General features: G+C 29.5%; 1 protein-coding gene across 1 annotated transcript in view; it reads left to right on the top strand.

Moving 5' to 3' along the window:
- Positions 1 to 25,125, top strand: part of LOC147065509 (neuropeptide SIFamide receptor-like) — a 114,263-nt gene that overhangs the window by 48,784 nt on the left and 40,354 nt on the right. Inside the window, exon 3 of the mRNA XM_085956756.1 lies at positions 16,032 to 16,288. Coding sequence (XP_085812882.1) covers positions 16,032 to 16,288 — 257 coding nt within the window. The remainder of the gene's footprint in view (positions 1 to 16,031; positions 16,289 to 25,125) is intronic.

The raw sequence follows: 25,125 nt of genomic DNA, 5'->3' as shown, positions 1-25,125 counted from the left end.
AACAATAAATGTCTTAAATAGTATAAATTATACTAGATTTATTTTTGACCGATTTTATCAATGTTATTTGTAAATATAAAAAATTTATATTAACAATGGAAAAAAATCCCAATCCCGGGATTGTCAAATTGTAATCCCGAAATCCCGGGATCAGAATTTTGGCTCGGGATTGGATTCCCTAGTTCATACTCTGTGTAATACACACCGAAAAAACTAAAATGTATTTTTTTTGTCACAACCGGGATTCGAACCCGTTGCCCATAACATTAATAGTCATACACGTTATCGCACGACCGTCATCAGACCTAAATAAACCTTAATAAGCCTTGAATACTGAAATTAATAGGATTGATTAGTGTATAATTAAAATATACTTCAATCTGTTATTTCACGCATCCTCCACATTGCTGCATCACAGCAGACATTTAAATATATAATTTAACTATACATACATGTGGCAAGATACTCCCTCATAAATATCATGTAGACAGATAAAAGCAATATATTAACCATTATTTTAAAGATGAATAATTACACAAAACACTGAAAAATGCATACGTATATTATGTAAACAAAGCAAGAAATTTCAAACTAGAACGCGAGCAGCCATTTTATTTTTGGTGCTACTAATATAAGAAGAAAATAATATACTCGTTACCAATGTACTTAGAACAGTTACAATAGTTTGATTTGAAAATCGAACTACTATAACTATTTACTGCCTTCAATATTTCTGATACGGAAGTCGTAGAAGACTCCTTTTATCTATAGTCTAGAATCTAGATTCTGTGATTTATACGCATGCAGTTATTTCTGTATACTAAATATTATTTATATCGGTCGCAAAAAAAAATCTGGGTCAAATAAACAAATGTTTCATGATAACTATCAGTTACCATAGAAACGTCAGTGAAACATGATATGTATTCCATTGTTACAAGGAATTATTTCTAACCCAAATATTGCGTAACAGGGACAATGTACGTAAAATAAGAAGTCTGTTTTGACTGTTATTTGGTACAATATGTCTTAAGTGGACTGCAGTGAACTGCAAACAGTTCAGAAAGAATTATATAGGACCTTGGTGTTCAGGGGACCACGAAAAAGACATTAACCTACAAAGCCTTCAAGTTAATTCACAGTTTTATTAACAAGGAAAGGAGTCCTGCATTTATGTTGGATACTTTAAAAAAATTTATGTAAGCCACGAAGACAACAGTTTATTTTTATTTTGAATATATATACCAATTGCAGTATTAATTGTTTCCACAAAATTCATTCTTCAGTCAATTTAAAAATCTCAATTTCTTCCAATATAAATCTTTATGTAAGTATATATACATATTTATAATATCATTACAGTAAAAATTACTTAAATATACCTACATTGGTGCATACTGGTTGCAGAATATATGTTTTTCTTTTGTTCATAAAATAAATAAATCCCAACGGAAAACCGCATGAATTTTCTCTCTTAGTCACAGTTCCGTTTCTGCATCGTTTGGTTATACTGATACAAAAAAAAACAGTTTCAATCCAATCATTTTTATTAATTATATTCTCACGCTTAAAATTGTTATTATCTAAATTCGATCAAATTAATAATACTTTTATTTCAACTCTTCGAATATAAACTTTATTACTTTTGTTATATATTGTTGAATAAAAAAATAAATAAAGATAAACCTACTTACATAATTATGAAAACAATTTTGAGAAAATATATTATAACCAATAGAATAAATCTTTTTCAAAAAGGTAAGAAACCCCGATGGAATCGAACCTGCATCTCTTGGGTATCGCGCCTCATGTACATAGACCACTATTCTAAAGGCGTTATACTTAATTGCGACAAACTTTAACTAATGATTTTTAATACTCTCTAAAGTGTTTTCCAAATTGAGATTTTTTTCTATTGGTTATAATATATTTTCTCAGAAGTGTTTTTAAAATTTAGTATGTTCAATAATTATAATGTCACATTCTTAAACATTCTTAAGAATTATTCGTTGAATAAAAAATAAGTTATTTAAAAATAAAGATAAGTTTCAAAACACTATCCTTATGAAATTAAAAAAAAACATCATAAAATAAAATATATAATATATTTAACCGAACGTTACCATTGTTTCGATTATTACTACAATATATTCAATAAAGTTAAAAAAACTTCATGATTATTGATAAGGGGTTTGATTTGCGCATTGAATTTTTGAAATTAAATTCGAAAAAAATACTAAACTCCATATTATAATTTATGCACTTATTGCTGCAATTTAAATGTATTGTCACCGTCATCACCGTATTTACACATGTGTGCCGAATTAAAAGTATTTGGGTAAACGGAAAATAGGCGATAAAGCTGTTGACAGTTTCAATATAAATATATATACATTAATGCGTCAATACCGCACGAGTTACTCATCAGCGAGGGTGTCATTTGTGTGCATGCGTCTAGAGTTGGGTATTTCCCGAGAAAATCTCAATCTCGAGATTTGGGATTTCCAGAAAAGATTCTCGAGAATTCTCTAGATTTCGGGAAATTTAAAAAATCCTAAAATCAGCGTAAAAACAGACAAATTTCAAAAAATATGTTTTTTTTAATTTATGTAAGACCAACAAATAGAAGTAGGGAAACAAAGATAATTCAAAAAATTACTTATTAAAATAGAATTTCAAAAAACAATGACTGTGAATCGCTGCGTCTGACAATCGCGTACATTTTTGAGACACAAAATTCACCGATGTTGAATAATTGCACTCATTTTGAGTTTAAGTTGGCTTTATTGTGTAAAATGCCCCGATCAGTCTTTGAACATTTTATGTTTTCTGTGTACTTTTTTCATATGGAAAAATCGTTTTTTTTTTCAATTAATATTTGATAATAAAGAAATCTCGAATCTCGAGAAAAGATTCTCGGGATCCGGGATTTCCCGAAATGTTAAAAATCTCAATTCTCGAGATTCGGGATTGAAAATCTCGAAAATTTCTCGAGAATTCCCGTCGGGAAATTCCCGAAACCCAATTTTACACCGTCGTATATTACGATTCTTTGGACAATAGTGTGCGCCGTTATCCCATAGAGCTTTGCACGATTAATTATTTTAGGCCATGTGCCTAAAAACAGATAGAGGAACACCAATGAGGTGGACTGAAAGAATTCACTGGAAAACGCTGAAGAAAAGAAGGCTGATATAGAGTTCTGCAATATATATTCTGGAATTATCACTGTGTCACTATGTTCAGGGTTACGATGAGGAACAAAAATATTCAAATATAGAACATAAGTAAAGTTAAAAATACATTTACGTAGAAATACGTGCGAAGTAATTTTATCCATACTTAACGCAGCTTGTTGGTAAATGTTAAACATTAATGTAGAGAAATAATATAATAATAGTTGTTGGCACGTTACGGTTGTCCAGATTGCCACCGTGTTCTGATGGCACGTAAGATTTTTAGACAGCGGAAATCAAAATGGTAAAAGAACTCACTGGAAAACACTTTGCCACGACCTTCTGGCGCCATTAGTCCTGTATAAATGTACATAAACCCTTTTCAAGCATCCCACAGAGGCCCGTGATATTACAACAAAACACTATTCAAGACACCGCAAGTACTTGACAACCTTTTACGTGAACAAAATTCTGATTTGATGGCTAATATTGATTTCAACGAAAACACTACGATAAAAGTTTATTTCTCTTCTTCTTCTTTGTCCATGTGTGCCCATTAAGTATATAATATGGACACTAGGTCGTTACTATTGTTTTCCGTATATTACATACTGTTGATTAGGGACGGGAAAAATGTATCAATAGTTTCAAATACCTGAGGTTACACATCACGGGCGATGGCATTTTGCAAAGAGAACTCGCGATCTTAATCCAATGTATCGAATCAATTATTAGTTTAATTAAATTCATTTTCCATCAAGTACTTTCAGTAGATAGCCTAATTTTTTTAAATAATATATAACATATTTTTATATTTTTATTTGTTTAATGTTTATTTCTTTAAAAATACAACTATTTACCAAATTTATATATTTTAAAAAAAATCCAATTTCTCTATGTGCGTATCCGTATCCGAAAATTAGAGTAAAAATATTTTCAAAAATATCAATAAATAAGTCTATTTTTCAATAAAAATAGAAAAGATCTTTATCCCGACAAAAATAGGATTTCACCAGAAAAACAGAGTTTGAAAATACGCTTGCGATGCAAACATATCGGAAGGCAACAATATCATTAATACGGTACACTTCAGTACATCTGAATTAATTTCCTTGATATATTATACAAAAAGGTTTATAAATATTTTCATATAACTAAAAATTACGAAATAATATTATATAATATACTTGATATAATGTGTAAGAAAGAATAATATTAACTTACTTATGATATTAAAGTGAAATGCTTGATTTGATATATGTGTATAGTAATAGTAATGAGTATTACCTTGTTTTGACAACTTTAATATAAATGTAAGATGGCACACATTTATTGCCAGACATTGAAAACATCCCCATTTTTTCTGTGTATAATGAAAATATTTGCACGAAAACATAATATATACTTGGATTGACAGCTTAATTATTGAACCCCTTTTTTGAGGTCTGATTTTTCAAGTTATTGTTTCATAAAAAAATCTTTTAGTTTACAAATTATTATAAAAATATTATTCTTAAGTGTAGTTCTACTAGGGTATCTAGTATTTGAATACCTTTTACTTATAATTTACACTTGGGCAAATTTAAATTTAAATCTACCAAAAAATTGTATGATTTTTTTTTAATTCTCATTTCATATTATTATTTACATCATATTATTAAGTAATTTATATAATTAACGTGCAGTTCTCTCGAATGAAGCAAGTTTCTTTTAAATACTCTAGACTTTTAGTAGTATAGGTACATATATTTAATTCAATTATAAATATAAAATGTATTTAGTTTCGGGCTTGTGATAATATTGAAGTTTTATTCAATAATATTCAAAATAATGAATTATATAAAAATATTGACGTAATGTTGCGTCCAATAGAACTTATAAAATTGTATTTTTATGATTAAAATACCCATAAAATAATAATTGTGTAGGTACTTTATTTTTTTATTTTTTTCTGGTTTATATTTGAATTTAAAAAAATCTGAATGATGAATTAAATATTTTAAATACTTTAAAACATCTGTCAATTTCATTATATTTCATCTTTCGTATTCAGTAGGCAGGCATCTCCGATAAATAATCAGTATCACAACACGTCACTTTCGATATGATAATGAAAATAGCTATGCCTTTTTTTTAATCGAGATCTGTCATTTTTATATGGGAAAAATCTGCTCATATTTTTTCCATAACATAAAATAATAATATGCTGATAATATTTATTCCGTATATATAAGTAATATTATAAATCTTTCAATGAGATTTTCAACAAAATAAACTGGCTTGATGTCTCGGCAAATAATGGGAAGTTTGTTTATTTCAAAAGATTAAGAAATAAACCAAGATACCAAAATAATGAAATTTCTTTATGGCCATGAAGTACCTATTTTATTTCTAACATATATACGGTTTTCGTGTATTTATTTACTTGAAGACTCATTTCTTTCTGTGATTATACTCACGAATTATGAATACGGTTTCTTTGCAAATATGTTTATTTAGTATATTAATGATGATAACGTGTCTATCGTTTTAAAGTTACTATTTTATGCAACATTAATGAATTTTTTAACATGTTTTAAAGTGATTTAAGTATTTTAATGGTTATAGTCACGCTCGAAATTAAAAAAAATACACAATAAGTTTCCGAAATTATTATCTAATATATTGACGTAATAGAATGTAAGTATATTATATTATAAAAACAAGTGTATTCATTATTTTTGTGATATATACATGTTAAAGCGGACGGTCAAATGAAATAACAATCTTTAAAATTGTGGCATACAAGATTAAGTTATCCAAGTTACGTCGGCGCCGCAGGCAAAAATCAAAGTGATATTTACTAGATGTTTCGTATATTTTTTTAAAAATGTATTTCAAGTACTTAAGTGAATTTTATTACTTTTTAATAATTATCAAACCAGAATGCAATATTTATTTCTCCACGAGACTCCTACGCTCAGGTGCGTTCTAGTCCATTTCGAACTCTGGTTGTAATCCTGAATGGCATTCTGTTTTTCAAAACTGCCGCTCCATCCATTTTTTGCCTCAAAATTTATGTAAATTCATTACGTACGTACCATATTTTATTATTTTTGTTCTCGGCTATCCTAAGGGGAGAAATTAAATAAAAATACACATCCAGTTACGTTAGAAGTAGGGACACCCCCTGAGCGCAGCAGACGAAAATAATTTTCATGTCCACGAAAATGGAATGGGACGATTTGGCGCCGCCGACTGGACGTAAACAGCGTTAGGCACAATAATTGCTCAACCTGATATAAAAAATATACTAAGCGCATTTTTTTAATATTACTATAATTACGTCGACTTGAGAATATGGTATTATAATATTATTGTAGTTTCGTCGGTGTTTCAAGTTGTATTAATCGTAATTTTATTTATTTCTTCATTTCATCCATCTGTATTTCATTTTTTAGTTATCCGGCGGCCAGTTTTTCCATGATCCAGATATCCTAATTACTGAATCGCCTTACATCCTCATGATATCTTCTAATCCTTCCTTAATATACCCAGCTTATTAGGGACGAACCGAAAAATCCATAAAAAAACCTTAAGCACATTTTTTTTTAATTTATGCATCCATCATTTCCGTCTCCCTACCCCTACCCACCAACAACCATGAATAGTAATTGTATATTGATATAGTTAACAATACTTTAACCATAATAAATATACTCTTTTAATAATAAACTTAAGATATCTAGGTGTAATTTATTTTAAACATTGGTTGCTTACAAAATTTAATTTAAGTACCTTTAACAACGCCGGTTGTTAGTTTACCTGCTTTATAAAATTACTAATGCGTTTGTTTGGTTCAGAAACAAAATATTGACTAACAATAAATTTAATAGGCATATGTATTTCATATGTTTGATGTTGCTTTTAATCAAGTACATTTATTCACTGAACTACGACTTTAAGGTAAACCCTTTACTGAGCCGTTTTTAAAGAGGCACCTAGCGGAAAAATACGAAGTTTGCAACTTGAGATTTTTTTTTTGATAATTTACAATTTGACCTGTAATTAATGTATCTGAAAACAATAAAAAGAAAAATATTTTTTATTTTAAGTCAAAGATAAACTTACAATTGTAAAAAATGTGAATTTGTTGAATCAGACCGCATCTTATTATTACATATATTTAATGGTCATATTTAAAATAAAAATTTAGTTTATTAAGTTTTCTAAGCATCGCCCAAGAGATTTTTGACTAATTCATAGTTTTAGTATTTTTTCCTTTATCCTTTTTATTTATATCAAATACATACATTACATAAAAAGTTAAAATTATTAAAAAAAAATCTCAAATTGCAAGCTGAAAAATACGAAGCTTAGGTTAGCGCTAGGTTCTCCGTTGGCATATAGGATACCCCTTACAACCACTCGATTATGCTCTAAATATTAAATTATGTTTTATGAATTTGCTTTTCTCATGAATATAATGTTTAAAAAATACTGACATATATATAAATTAGAATTAACAAACGTTTCGGAAAAATTCACTGGATAATCGCTTGAAATACGATAACTCAGCAATAAAATGTAAGCGCTAAACGACAGTCGACATAAGTGCCAGTGAAACATAATGGACCAAGAAAAATATTATGATATAGTTTGAGTAATATTATGATACACTACACCTACACAGGTGCGTTTGTCTCTAATACCAACTACCGACATATTTTACAATATGGTTATCAAATTTAATTAAATTCATTAAATTATCCTGTTACTCTACCATTATTTAAGGGGATTGCTCTTGTCTGACGATTACGTGTATCTTCCAGGCATATTACAATGAAACGGTTACCAAATAGTCACTTTAATAAAACCTATAAAAAAGGATATTTTCAAAAAATATAGATTTGAATTTGGACATTCGAGTAAAAAAAATAAGATAACCGTAGAAGTATACAAAATATTTGAAAAATCTTGCACTGAGTGGTATATTCGAACACATACCTTTCAGTGTGGAGACTGTTATGTGTGTTTTTATAAATTAAGCTGCAGACCTAAGTTTTTTCCACATGTGTATTTATTTATAAGGCTTCTAATTATGACGTATTTTCAAAAACAAAAATTCTATATTCTAAAATCTTGTGAACGTATGTTCAGTCCTGAATAAAAAATATAGATCTAAAAAAGATCTTTCGATTGATGGGTTGACGGTGAAAAGCCAAGAATCAATATGTGTGAACTGAAGATAGTCCTGTCGTTCAGTAAAATAACATATGTTATGTATGTTTTAACTAGAATATTACATTCAGAATATCTTAGATACTTGAAATCGTCTCATAGAAATATATAGAGTTCAAATGTATTTTTATCTTTGTCTGTGATATTTAAACTCAAAGCTTAACTCTAAACTCAAAGATAATTTTATGTTTCCAAGAATATTACATTATGGTGATTAATACCGACGATACGAATATTATAATATTAATCCGCTTTTATCTGGTGCCACGTACAAATAACTAATTGAATACTTACTACATAGATAAAGTCACGAATCCTTTATAGTTCCATAAAATACGAACGGCTTAGTTTTTTATGAATAATAAAAACTTAGAGGTGTAATATTTTCAGAGTTTTTAATCATGAAAATGTTCAATATTGAAATGAATATTAACGTTTTTTGTAAGCGCTGAATTATAACGTCTGTCGTTATTCAATATCGTTGAAAAATTGTTTTACTACACAAATTTTTTCAATATTCAATTCAATTTAGTGGATTTCATATTGTAGACTTTCTTTTTATATAAAAATATTTTTTACGACGTAATTATAATGTAAAACTCTTTGGCAATACATTTAAAGCTTAGTTTTCAAATTAAAATTGCCTATTATTTTTTTTATATTGTATGTTAAATAATATTTTCCTTAATTATTCATGAGCATACAACTAATATTTGTCAGGTGTTGCTTTATTCATCAAATTTATGAAAATAATTATGACAACTCTGTCATAGTTACGAAATATGCTAGAATAATATTATTGTTTAAATGTATTCATTTGGCCTACCAGACGACGTAATAATACTTCAACTATTTTAACCGTCAACATATTTGTGGCCGTAGTTATATTATTAACAATCTAAAATGACGTAAGTAAAAAAAAATCGTTTTCATTAATCGCATCTTCTAACAAATTTAAATCAAATCAAATGTATTTATTTTACATATAATGAACATAAAAAAATACTAATTCAAAGCATTCATGACATGACATAAAATAAGTGTTAACAATTTTTAATATAAAAATACAGAGAAATGTGACTTAATAATACAATAAGAAATAAAATAAGAAAAGAAATAAAAGTAAAGCAACAAAAATAAAAGTAGATGGAAGCACACAGAGTGAACTACGGATAGACCCTATCTTAAAAACCTATAAAACAACGTCCACTTAAATTCACCCTCACGTAAGTGGAATATATCAATATCCGAAGCGATTTCATTAAACATGGTTATTGCCCTCCCAATTGGCATCACTAATGGCAGGTTGATTCTGCACCTTGGGAGAACAAACAACGGATGCCCTCGATTCCTAAGGTAATTATCAGAGACACACAATCCAACACCACCAAGAATAGCAGAGTTCACATTTACGCCACGTCTAAGTCGGAAAAAATATGTAGCTAAATAAAGATCCTTTCTAAGTTTTAAGCTACACTATGTAAGCATACATAAGAGAACGTCAGTCGGATAGAGCCTCGGATAGAGCCACGGATAATATCCATACAACAGAAAGTAAAGGAGCCTCATAAATTTATTTTGGACTCTCTCCACCATAAGGCCGTACTTCAACTAATGCGGGGCCCAAACGATAAACCCACTCTCAAGTGTGCTTCTAACTAAGGAGTTATAGAGATTTTTAGTACCGTAACATAACCTAAATCAAGTATTCACAAAGGATACATAACACATCATTTTCTTCCATCATTATTTAAATAAATTATGATCAATAAATATTAAAATATGTAGTAGTTCCAAAATATGATAACCATTTTGATAAATCTTAATTTTTTCATATACTAAATTCAAACTTGTCCATATTATATTATTCGTCTAATAATACTGAATACGGCGATGAAAACATGTAAGAAAAAGTGAGATGTGTCCACCAATGGCAGGCACACATTTTTTCCAATTATCAAATGGCAAATATGGTTAACAGTTCTGACTTATTGGCTGCTCATATGAAGCTATATGAGCTTGGTCTTGTTATACATTCACCATATCCATATGGCGGAGAGATACAGGATGCAAACTACATCCTCTGAAAATGTCCAAAAAATGTTTATGGGAAGGGAACAGTTGCTCAAATCGGTTCAACCAGCTATTGGACCCATCAGAATGTACAACCTGGTCGCCACAAAAGCCAATTTTATTGTATTTAGAAAACTTGCGGCGTCATACCGTCAACGTGACGATCTGTTTACTTAGATTGTTTGGCAGTTTTGCATTAGCTTTTGTTATTTACTACATTTTTTAAAAATTATACTTCTATGTGCTGGTCTATCGAATGGGCACTATGATGTAAATTCAGTTAAAGCACACTTGAGTACATGGTAACATCAATCTTGAGTAACTGCTCCTGCGATATTTTCAGTAAATTAGATAGTTTTGCATCACATCAAACGTAGAATCCCGTGATACGCCTGATTAAAACCAGGTGTGTCACGGAGCGGTGTGGTTTGGTGAGGCCATTAAATTCAATATTTGATATTTTAAGTGTAAGTGGTCTCAAAAAAATGTAATGATTTACGTAAAGCATTGTAATTTCTAAACAAATCAGAAAACGACCAAGCTAAATAAATATGAGAATAATATTATTAAAATATTTACCATCATAAACATTTCCAAGCTTCGATCTAATCACGGAATGGATAAACCTCATCACGTATCTAAAGCGTAGACATAAGTTTGGCTTTCTGTCTGGCATTTCAGTCCCTTTAGTGATACTAAATTCAGAATAGGTTGTTAAGATAACCAATATCTATTGTATTGTCGAAAACCGTTCTCACAATAATTGATTGTTTAGCGGCCCGAGCTAATGGCAAATCAATTAAACAAATCATGAGCCTAAATACATATTAAACATAAATTAATAACAATACTTGCTATTTGCGAAATGAGATTGCACGTATTGTATGGTTTCATCCCATGATTTATTCACTTGAAAATTAATATAGACGCATACATATTGTGAAAATTATCAGATATAACAAAATAGGGTAGCTGAGACCAATTAACTTGATAAATAATCAAAATCTTGTAATCAACAGAATTAGTGGAATAAATATTTCACTTGTAAAAATATTTGTAATAACAAACGAGTAATTCTTTCTGGGCTGTCTAATATAACAAAGATTTTCACGATTTTTTTTTTAACTACAGTAATTTACTTTCACCCTCACGTTGCATGTAGAAAAAGATAACGGTCAGTCGACAACTAGCCCTTGAATATCTAGCCGCGTCCTTACCTAATACGCCATCTTTTCACTTCAAAATACGCGTACCTACCAGCAGATATTAAATAATTTAAATTAATATATTAAACCTCGACTAAAAATCATCTTAACAATTATCACATAAACTTTTACCATGTTTTTGTTACATCCATTAGCATCTATGGCCTATATCTTGTGTGAAAAGTAAAATATAGTACCTAATATTGAATTGTCCCGAATCCATGTTCATTTAATGGATATCAAAACAAACCCTACGAAATTTATAATGATGACAGTACAAGGACCATACTATTATAATTATATTATTAACAATATCAATTTTATACACATAATCATAACGCCTCAGAAACATCCCTATCAGGAAAAAAATACTTCCGTAGTGATTGATATCAATTTTTGTTAATATTGGCTGGAATCTGATGAATAAGAGTTTGAGTTCCGTCCGGTACTAAACATTTTTCAATAAAATCATATTTTTGATGTGTTTTGAATGCTGTATTCCTACTACCCTTGATAACCGAGTAGTTACGTAATACTGCCCTTCCATGGAAGAAGGCGGTAACTCGTAAAATTCGTGAAGTTGAGTTATGAATGCCATCTGTTAGGTAATTTTGAAACCTGAAAGCTATATATTATGTTCACTTTAAAATCAGTATTATCACTAAAATACCGTTCAAATCATTAGTGAAAAAATGGACATCTGCTAAAATGATACACATTTCTTATCAAAAAACCACTCATTGCACCCATATATTGCATTTACTGCTTGCTTAGTATTACTTTGTTTGTATTTTAACATTCTACCAATAAAAAATATCACCGTATTTTATTAATTCACATTACTAAAATTTGAAAAAAAACACATTATATCATTTATCTCGAAAGTGTGAGAGTCAGTTACTGCCTTCTTCCTTGAAAGAGTAGTATACATTTGGTAAGTCAAGGGCCTTTGGTTCAAATACTGGGTCCGGAAAAATTCACATGTTGTTTTTCAACGTTTGTTTGAACCTACAACATATAAATAATAGATTATGCAAGTAGCTAACCTACATTTCTCGTAAAAAAATCTGTTGTGAAACCTTTTCGTGTGGCGCCAAAGATTCACTGCCGATTGAAGAACCACAAAAATATATATTCTGAAAGTTTGTGTATAAAAATGTGGATTTTACTCGGAAAACTTTTTTTATTCCATAAAAAAATTAATCGTTAACAATTATTGAAAAATTACTATATAAATACGTAAACTTTATACTAGAAAAATATACTCCTAGAATGTTTTATGACTATATTTTATGATCTCTAAAATAAAATAATTTATCATTGAACTAGTTATTCGAAACGAATATTAATTTTATTTTAAACGGGGTATTTTTTATCGTCAATCGGCATTATTTCACCTTGTCTCTGGCAGACTCTTGTAAATCAAAATTCCTCAGAGGAAAGTTTACGAACAGGGGTCGCTTGGAGAGGAGAGCCTCTGTTCATTATGTTCGTCCAAATTGGTACGCGTCAAGAGAAATGACGGTCACGCAGAATTTACAAGCCCATATAATCCAGTCACTAAAATTTTATTCGAGGTTTGCTACATTTCTACCTATTCCCTATCTCATACCCATTGTATATATGAACACTGTCAAACCACATTACGTTTGAATATAGAATAAACATACATAGTTAGATACTACGTAGTGTCATTTTATAATGATTATTCCAACACCGAATATTCAAAATTTACTATTGAGGAAAGGTCTCTTCAAATTGGTAATTACAAAATTAATATTCGCTTTTCTATTAATTGACATTACTTGCTTGGTTAGATAAAGCGATATTGCTTTTGATCTATTTAATAATTTGACACTGCTACATGAAGCAATATAATTATCGGTATAATTTATAACCTTGCTTTTGTGAATCGATATAAAATAATAAAATGTGTTCCTGAACAAAAATATCGGTTATTTTTTGGGTTTTATTGTGGTCTTACAATACCCTATCAAACGAAATATTAAAAATATTTGTACGCTTGTCGCTATTCATGTCAGTGGTGAAGACTCCGTATTAGGCGATTATTTATTTTACTTTTCAATGAATATAAATGTAAATAACCTAAATACATATCAGAGGTATAAAAATACCAACAGAGTTGTATTTATTCTGCAACAGAACTATCGATCTCTAATTAATAACGATTCACACACACATGCGTACATGGCAACGCTTACCTATCTTTACGCACAATAAGCATACTCCAGGTGGCTTACCGGACAAGAAGTCCAACTAACGAAATTCGATTTTTTTTTTTGTTAAATATCTATTTTAGGGAATGTTGTTTTTTTTAATGAAATATATGTTATAAAAAAGTAAGATCTTAATATTTTATGTTCAATCAGTAAAATACAGAAGATGAAACAAAATTCAAAAACAAGTCCCGTAAATGGCTATCGAAGAACTATGTCTCAGTTACTTACAACATCATATAAAAAAAGAATAAAACATCAATCAATACTAAAATTATTTTTTTAAATTTATGAAAATAAAATGGATATGAATAATAAATGCATGTTTACTATCATTCTCTTCCAATAATAAATAGTTTTTGTTTATCCAAGTATTTCCACTATTGTAATTTGAACATTTGTTTAAAGCTTTCCAACCACGTTGAAATATTTTTTTTTGTTTAACGTCTTTGTCAACAAATAAACTCAAAATAAACTTTATAATCAAATATGTATATACCTACAATTAAATGCTATGCCGCCAGATAAACGGTGCACCGTAAAAGCATTTTCGTGTTTTGAAAAAAAATCAACAACATAAAAACACAAAAGCTTGCAATTAACGAAACTTTAAAAACATTGCGAATTTGTAACAAAAGCGACCAAAGCAGTTAAATTCATTCAAAGTAATTTGATTAAACATTACGATAAAACAGATTTTCTTTTAATACACTTCGTAAAAAGTTACAAACTGTTTATTTTAATTTGTTTCAATCTGTTTGGTTGAGTTTCTAAATAAGATTTAATTTCATTGTTTATTGAGAAAACTAAAAGTATGTTTAACTAACTTCAACAGCAAAAAGGCTAAATCTGGGTAGTTTACACGCATACTAAATGAAACTTATAAGATTATTATTATTAGAAGCTCATTTTCGTTATATCATTATCAACATTGTTTGGTATCCAGTTAACTTTAAAGGTTTTCATTTTCTTTACCTATCTGAACTTTTCTATTATTCTTCGCCAAGGAAACTATCAAAATTTTCTTTTTCAGACATTATAACTTAAACATTTTAGAAAAATTGCTCATTTTACGCGGAAAATGTACCTAGGTCCCTACTTACTTCGCACAATAACATTTTAAACTGCTTACGTATATTAATAATTTATAAACTTAATATAGCAATAATTATGTATGTCTAACGATAATACTCGTAATATCCAAGTCGGTTACTTAGTAATTTAATATGATTATAAATAGCTACTAATTAAGTCATAATCTTGATAATGGTGTTATAACCAAAATAGCTGGAATCTAAAAAACTACATTAATTATGAAATGTAATATTAAAAAAAAATTGATTCGCTGATGATATATCTTTTAATAACTTAATTGAATAAGAAAGTCGATAATGTATATAAAGATGTCCTTATTATAATAATATATTAAGAGATTACTCATGAACTATCCACACAAGTATTTGTTCTCCTAAATCGGCCACAAAACTGTTACTACTTTTAATTTTCAACGAATGAATAAGATTTGTTTTGTTGATATGCAATATATACGTACACGATGGCCGTGCGGGTAACGTGTCGGTCTGTAATATCGTGAGTCTCGGGTTCGAATCTCGGGTCTAACGAAAAAAAACATGTTATTATATTTGGACTCAGGGTATGGACCTAATGGGTTGAACAAGTAGCTAACATCAATGTATCGTAAAAATAAAAATCTGTTAATACAACCTCTATTCAATGGAAGCCCATATGATCTTTTTCGAGATTTGACGTATTGTAATATTATTATATTATATATATATATATAAACGCGCCCCCCAAAAAGGGTTTGATATTTAATTTAGCACTTATGAAAATAAAGATTGTTTATCACTGTTATATAATTACATATTGCGGGAAATTACATGCAAACAATTTTTTCGAGAGAATTTAATCATAACTGGACTTGTCAGTCTTTGGAAATAGGCTCCTCAATTAATTTATTCGTAATTTTAAGTATATCGTTAGAAAACTATCTTACAGAATAAAAACCTTAAATGATAATATAGTAAAGACAAGTATATTGTAATTAATTTGTTAGTAATATTAATAAAAAATAAATTATTCCGTATTTTATTTTTCAGCATGGGTGCTTGGTGGTGCCATCTGCAAAGGCGTGGCATATCTCCAGGGTGTTTCGGTGTCCGCATCAGTCAACACTCTCATGGCAATCTCATTGGAGAGATGTAAAGCGATCAGTTCGCCGCTGAGTGGATCCATGACTTCGAGATCTTGCAGAGTTGTCGTGACCCTTATTTGGGCATTTGCTCTCAGTATCAATATGCCGTGGATCGTGGTATTCACGTTGGAACCAATTGGGATCCTTGGAAGTAAGGCACAGGTAAGCTTTCACAATTGTGTATAATTATTATTAAGTAAACTAATTATTATTACTTCGTCGTGTGCGTGAAATTTTTATCTTTATTGAATTCTTAGACGCATGTAAATGTGTAATTTAAATGAGAAATTTTCTTTTGCAATCCAAATGTAATCTTTATGATGAAGTTTATGTGGTAGGTATATGTTTTATAGATTAAATAATACATGACGAATTATAGTAACCATTGCATTTAATTAGAATTAAATTATACTAAAAAAACTATATATTTTGATAAAACAAAATTAAAAATGCATTTATCAAACAATAATATTTATTAAATTGAGATGGCTAATAATGTTAGAGGTGGCTAATAATATTATATTAGATTACTTTAGTCATGCTTGAAAACTACACGAATTTTTCAAAATAGTGAACAACCTTACAGGCAATTAATTCAGTTTTTTGAAAATCTTCTTGTATTACTCAACTGATTATATATATATATATATATATTGTCATATTAAAAAAAATTGGAAAAGTGTGTAAAATGTAAATAGTATGAATGATAGTAAAAGAATTTTAATAATTGTAATGCACAATTATTAAACATGGAGTGCCAACTAATTCAATCAATAAAACATGAAATATTTAGTACTATTAATCTCACAGCGTATAAGATTCGGCTTTCTGCCAACTTAACCTTCCGTAAAGAATATTTTATAATTCATTTATCTACCTCAAATAAAATGTCATTTGTAAACTCGTTGAAATAATAAATTATAATTTTTGGGCGCCTTAAAATATGTGTATTTACAAATTAAATATAACAGTATAAAAATAAGAACACAACTAATCGTTAAAAGTGTTATTTAATTACACACAACCAATTTACATTGAAATTTAAAATGATACGAAAACAAATAGGTACAAATTTGAGAAGCGTTCACTTGGTACGGTACATTAGAGTATTATTTCCTTTAAGATGGTAATAATTACTTAGCTTTGTTTAATGTGTGATGGCTGGAATCTGCCGCCTTGTCTTCTACCTTCTCGTCCGAAAGAAGAAGCGTCATCCTGCGTTGAAACTGTCTCTATTATGTTAAACGAACACGTCCGATCTGTACTGAATCTAATCTTGGAGTCCAATCTTCTGGGCGGAAATAAGTTATTTGTTGATATGACGCTTTCAAAAAGGCGAGAAGAAACCTCATTGGCTCATTTTTAACCGTCATTATTTTAGAAACAAGGTTGACACATACTTTTAACAAGGTTGTGCCAAATTTATTGTTAATTAAATTAACATTATTTATTTAAGTCTGCGTTTGAAATGTAGACATGTCACGTGAAATGTAACATGACAATATATATATATATATGGTTGCGCTTTTCGCAGTGTACTGTAGTTTTGGGATGCTTGTGTGGATTATGGATCTAGGGGGGGGGGGTTGATCCAGGTACTAACCTTGGTGTTGTTCGAGTGGGCTCCATGGTTTGGTGGCACTAGCACTCGCGCGATATTGTTTATTGGGTTACCCGTTGAGCGGCACTTGACGATTCACTTTTGATGAAGGAGGTTAATGAATCACAAAAGCCGATATCACGGCTTACCAAGTGTTCAAAATTAAACATACATCAGATTAGTTCGATTGGATGACGGTCACCCTGTATCAAGTTGAATTGGCCGTGGTCTACAAATAACTGACTGTTATCAAGTCACGGTCTACTGATAACCCGTGATTGTTAAGTGCCTGGATTACAATAATAAATAAGTATGGTAGGTGTGACATATTTTTTCGGGTTTAAGGATATGATTGGGATCATAATTGTCCCAACCAATATATTGTATACATTTATTTTTTAATGTATAAAGAATTACTAGGTAAAAAATTATTTTAAATAAATAAAAAAAACTCAAATATAATATGATATTATTCGACTTAACAAAAAAAATATGTATTGTATTAAACTCGTTTCAATTTAACATTTTCTGTTGTTTTTCATGTAATCGATCAAATCACTTCTTCGTATCCCTTCAGATTGAATATCATCACGACTCTGTCGTTACCGATTTACAAAATAATAACCTAAAGTTGGCATTTTCATTTCGTTTTTTCTGAGACCAACATATTCACTAATAAAATAAATAATAATATTTTATAAACACATTTTTATTATAGCTAATAACAATGCCACATAATACATAGTAAGATTTTTTTGAAAATGAGATGAAAAAGGTAAAAATTTCTAACACAATGACTATATATTTTTTTAGTTTCTTATGATTTAATTTTCGCCTACTTTCCATATATGCAGAGACTTAAAAATCTACCACACCAATGTTAATGATGGGATAATATATTCTATTAAAATTTGGGGCGGTCCGGTGCTTCTAACATGGGTTCACGATATAACGATATAACGGTAAAAACTAACATCTTTTTCAATGATATTATCAATCTAAAACCCTTATTAATCGATTTCTCATGGATGGTTTACACATGAAAATCTACTTCGATAACTTGATAATGAAACTTAAACATTGCATTATTTGTACATGATTTGTACGCATCATCATTTTGTATACTTATAGTGAATGATGTGTTAAATATTATATTTTATATTTTATTTTAAATAATACAATATCCACCAATTATTGACAGTTAACACCACTAAAGTGACATGTTTAGAATATAATAAAATTAATGACACAGGAGATTTTATTAATGTAAGTGTAATAATTTAATCATCAGCGGAAGTCGATCCTCCCTAGGCTTCTTTCACTTTCGTTCCCCAATTTTTTTGGTGACTTTACATCCATCGATTTAGTTATTTTATATATTATTTATAATACGACAATCATAATTATAGTGTATACCTACTTTTAATAATTTATTTATCTTCTTCAAAGCTTTGGAAAATCTTTAGTTTTTATTGCATCGTCAAAAGGTTTACATATTTTTTGAACATTTTATATTATAAATATATTATGTTACCTTCTTTAGAACGATGAAAATAATTATGTTGAAATGAACTTTATGATTAATATTTCCCAAAAACTACCGATATATTATTTCATAATAAAAATTATAATGTATGTATATATTATGTAAGTGAAATCTCTTTGAATGACACTAAAATATTATATACTGTCAATTAATTATTTTAATCGCTCAGTTTTCCAAACCAGAAAACTTATTAATTATTAGTTTTCCGTCTTGCTCTGTTATCTCTTACACGTAAGAAACATTGATACGAGATAAGACCATACATATTTGTCGGCCTACTTATAATGGTTGGCAAGCATTAATTTGTAACGAATGTGGAGCCGACTAAAGATTGCTTGAAACACCTGTAGACTTCTCAATTACTTTGCGAGACACCTATCTATCTATTTTACCTGACTTTGTCAGACATTCTTAGGTAATATTATTTAATATAATTCTGTCTTTTGTTTCATTAAATTTCATTAAATATTCTTGTCACTCTAAAAGTTCTCCAGTTTTCGTCTCACTGCTGTAGTACTTGGTAGAATTGAAAATTAATTGTTCGAAATATATTTCAAGTCAGACGACACATTTAAGTCGTTTAAAAAGAAACTTTTCAAATAAATAAATCAGTAAATTTACACAATAATGCAGCTTTCTATTTTATAATAAATAATAATGAGAAGCTTAAATAACCGCTACATAAAATTATATTCCAAATTTTCGTGATTTACGTACATTCTTAAAAGATTATAAATTTGTCATACCATCTCTACCTTGAATATTTTCAAAACTATTAAAATTATTTTCAAAAGCTTTATAGAGAATTGTATTATTAACATACTAGTAATATGCAAGATTATTTTTTACGATTTTATACGTATCCATATCTATAGCCGGTGGCTACTAATTAATATAAAAGTGTATAAAATACAAAATTTTGAAAAACCTCATAAACATACATGTAGATAAAAATCCTCAAAAAAATATTGGGCTGAGTGGTCTTGAACTCACAACTTTGACTTCCTGGGTGAGTGTATAATCTAGCCTTAAAGCTATGATATAATTATATACTTGTGTATCATATGCATCTGCCCATATCTCGCCTCCCCACTCCACCGCAGCTATTTGACCATTTTTCTACTCGCGATAAGTTTCTGCATATTATTACTTTTATTACGGCGATGATCGGCTTTGTCTGGAAGAATCTAACATTCTTAAATCTTGTCTGTCAGTAATGAATTAAAATATTTAAAAAGTGTATGTCGGTGATTTCGAAATATTTGCCTTTTTATGAGTGTTTTGACTACTTTCATGATATCCAAGAACAAATATAAGTAGTTTTTTTCGCCAGTCTGTCTGTCTAATATTACAACTCAATAACTTATAAGGCTGCGAAGTTACAAGAACATCTTCTTAAAACACTTTCAGAAATTTATCACGAGTAGAAAAGTGGTCAAATAACAGCGGTGAAGTGGTGAGGTGAGTTGTGGGCGGAGGGATATGATCCACAAGTATGTAATTATAACGGTTAGGCAAAATAAGTGAATATTTTAATTTAATCAGTCATAGTATACTCCAACTAGTGATTCCCAACCTTCTTTACATGGTAGAATTAAAAATTTCGATAAACGAGTTATCTTTATAGGTATATGTATCAAAAACATCATGGACGGGCCGATATAACACATTTATTTATAAATAATATAGCAATACATAATATGTTGTGCAGTAATTTAAATATAAGCGTGTAAGTTTTAAATAGGTACCTTGATAGAAATAGTGTGTAGTAAGATGGAGACATTCATTACATACTGAAAACTGAATCTTTGATTCTTAGCTGGCAAACAACAATTTTCCCTCCCAAAGAAAACTTTCGCTATTGCAATAGAATTTATGATACTATAATTATCTAACCAAACCATATTCTGAAAATGCTTCATTCTGAAGATAAGTCACGCTATACATTTTTTTCTCTATTACCAAAATGGTTTCAAGTTTTACTTTTTTGCATTCTTTCGAAACCCCTGGAACAGCTCGCAGAACCGCAGAGTACTCCTATTGAAAATCTGCGGTATAGACATTGACGATTAAAAGTTAGCAAATGCAAAAGCATTAACAACACAAGAAACAATAAATGGAGACTTATTTTGTTCTCACCGTGATGGTACCAACATAATATTATTTAATTAAGCACAGCAGGAAAAATATAAAATACAATCCCTGTATTTAATGATTAATATGAAGCTTATGAATTCGTAATAATTGTAATTGTTTTATGAGCAAATACCATACTAAGTTGAAGAAATCAAAACAATAACAATATATTTTATAATGTACTTGTGATATAAATAATGCGCGTTGTCAGTTATGCAAATTTAGCCAACAAGCGGGGCAAACATTCAAAAGCTAGCACTAAAATATTCCCACTCTTGTTGAAAATTCATTCAGTGATGTACGGAAAATCACACATCTGAAATATTACGCTATAATCAGTTTATATATTTTTTCAAATAATGCGAATTTAAAATAATTATTAAACGGATGATTAGCCCGGTCGTTCTCATAGTCCACAGTGAGATGTTTTATCGACAATAGATGGCCATATTATAGCACTGGCATCAAATTTATATGTAAAAAAATACGTAATAAAGACCACCGGAATACAAAGGAAAACGAAAAATATAGGTAAGTAAATAAATTATAAATACAATCGTTTATTATGCAAAATTCTGGTGGGTGCTCGTAAGTGTCAAATCATTTATTATCAGATATTTGATACCAATAAATTAATGTTCTTAGTGAATCTAATAAAATTAGAACATTATTGTGTACATCATTGTATGATCTCAATGTTATTCGAACTTATCTTTCCGGTAATAACAGCATACGCAGCATAACAGTAAAATTTACATGTTATACATACAAACTCATCTCGATTGCAAGACATCGAAGTATTTTGTCGGCGTTTTTGTCCTTTTCTTCGTTCAGAAACGCAAATTTGTAATTTTCCACAAATTTTTAAATCAGTATATTCTTTCCATCAAAACTTTGAAAATACAGAAGATAAATACCGACTAACAAAAAAACTAAATCTGATTCTCAAAAGAACACTTTCTATTAGCAAGTTGAAAAATCTAAAAAAAAAGCTTACAAATATCACCTTCGGATTTTTTAATTGACAACTATTGGTATTAATTGTCATAATACGAAAACTTGTTCCTTCCTAATAATATAATATCTTTCTCTGCACACAAGGGGGGGGGGGGCAAGCGCGACTACTACACTTTCGCGCTCAGGTAGCTCGGTGAGAGTGCGTTATGTTAAGCATAGGATGTTGATATAATAATAAATGATATAGAAAGATTCAAAATTGAATGTGCAAAATAGCATATTCAATGTTGATCATACTGCGTGAAGTATCTACACTTTTTTCAAATGCTTAAATATAATATTATATAACTCATAACTTAACACCATAAATACCCACTTAAATCACGAACCCGCGTCGGTATTTCATCGATTACGCAATCCAAAGTATAATCAAATTATTAAATTTATAGGTGTAATCACCGTATGCTTTATTACAGCACGCACTAATTATTAAGTACAATATTTTACGGCTCGGCTTCACAATAAAAGTTTTTATTACTGCCACCCTGAAGCGCCACTGAAAATACTTAATAATATATAAGCAGAAACTTTCGAGTGCCGGAGAAACACTAAAGTTATTCGAAAATGTCGTTAAGCCCCGAACAGACATTCTGAGGATTAAGTATTTCACGCGAAGTCAAACACGATCGTTTTTGACACCTCTACAAGACAGTACGAGAGCTTTTTTAAGAGAAATTCAATGTTTATGACCCGTAAAGTTTGATGAGCACCGTTAACGAATTTGTACGTGTGTTTTACAGTGATATCGAGATATAATATTTAGCGACTGGATCATTTTCATCGTAACATAAAGATTGATGTATATATACAGTTTTTTAATGATTTGTAAAGATCAAAGTATGCCATTATAACTAAATCATAACACGATAGAAATCCTATATATGAAAACTTTGCATTTACAAATTTATTTAAAGTGAAATATATTTTGAGAGTATATTATAATGGCACACCACATTCAAATTTGAATATTCACATCAACTATATTATAATTTGTATATGCATTGCTTTCTATAATATTTTTTATTAATACTTTGGACGCGGAAGACGCACACGGCGCGTAGTGACCAGGTGGCCGATCGATGTAACTAACGTTCATTTTAAAGGGGGCAATTAAAATCTCATTATATAGTCAGCAGCGAATTAATCAATACACGAAATAACAACGCAATTATTGCTCTACATTTTTTTAAATAAAGTAACTAAAAATGACCATGATCGCTCAAAGATGGATAATATGGGCCATTCAAAATGTAAAAATTAACTCGACAAACTTGATATAATATTTTCCGCAAATGTATTTCGCTATAACAGGATGTTTTACAATTTGTATATTCCATTGTATACCTAATAGTTGTATGGTATCAATTTTGATCGTCTGGTAACTTTTCAACGTAACATGAAATGAAAATGAAAACGAAATTGGCTGCCCTCGTGCAACGCACAATTCGCACGAATAAACAGGGCAGTCTTGGACAACTAAAAACTGTCTGCATGCATTTTAACGTAGTTTTTTTTACATTATAATATATATATATAGTAGGTATAAAACTTTGACAACTTAATTATACGTCACTAAAATTACATTTGTTGTATTTACTATTGAGTCTCAGCACACAGTTAAAGCGAAATCAGTCGCACAACGATCGAAAGATTATTATGAAAGATGCAAATACACATTTTAATGATGAAAAACTCCTAAAAGTAGACGGAATCTGAGATGAAAAAAAACAAAAGGTCTAACTTCAGTCACGTGTGCTTGCCATTCATACTTATTTTTATTAGGAATGATTACTAGTCCAACCTTGCACTATGATTGGACGAGCATGAATCTTTTCACTGGATAAAATAAGCAATAAAAAACCAACACGTAGGTACTTTGACCAGCCACGGGCAGCAGGCTCAAAGCAAAATTACCTAACCATGACATATTATAATCAAACTATGAATGACTAATATCCACTATTCATAAAAAAACTCCTACACTCTGTGGACGATCGTGTGCTTGGGTTATGAATGAATTTGGTATATTTTTTCAGAAATAATTCACTGTTTTTTTCCAAAGACCGCACGCAGCTCGCGGTATAGCTAATGGTCACATATTTATCACCTATCAAAAATATCCGAGCGTAATGCAGCTTATTTTTTTTTGAATAGTAACTGATTTAGTTGACATACAATTGTATTGCTTAACTGGATTTTGCGTTTTAATTATAGACACTCGTATAAGAACATTTAAGAATAATTTAGCAAGGCATTTATTAAAGAAGGATGTAATTGTAGTCTAACAAAATTAATCAAAACAAGTTGTCAAACCACTTACTTTGAATAGGGACTGGCGATCAGAAACTTAAAGGTTTCTACGTTAGGAGACATCTTCGATTCGTGAACCAAGAGGTACAATTAAATCTAAGAGTAAGTTAAATTAAGATTTAAATATACCTACTCCAAACTTAAAATATCAAGGTTGATAAAATATAATCATGTGTTATTTATTTACACGTCTTAATTTATCGAGTCTCTGGTGAAATGGAAAATAACGAAAAAATAATAACAAGATAAAAATAACTTTTTATATACAACGTTTTTAAATTTTCTGTTCAATTATTATACTCAATATGCTCCAACTTGTACTTGAAATGAAGTAAATAAAAAACAAACAAACAAATATTGAAATGTCATTTTGATTTCCATAGTAATGCA

This window comes from Rhyacophila brunnea, unplaced genomic scaffold (genome assembly GCF_057557595.1).
Source record: "Rhyacophila brunnea isolate RB1 unplaced genomic scaffold, BYU_Rbru_1.0 scaffold_6, whole genome shotgun sequence".
Lineage (NCBI taxonomy): Eukaryota > Metazoa > Arthropoda > Insecta > Trichoptera > Rhyacophilidae > Rhyacophila > Rhyacophila brunnea.
This window is presented reverse-complemented; position numbering and strand designations above follow the sequence as displayed.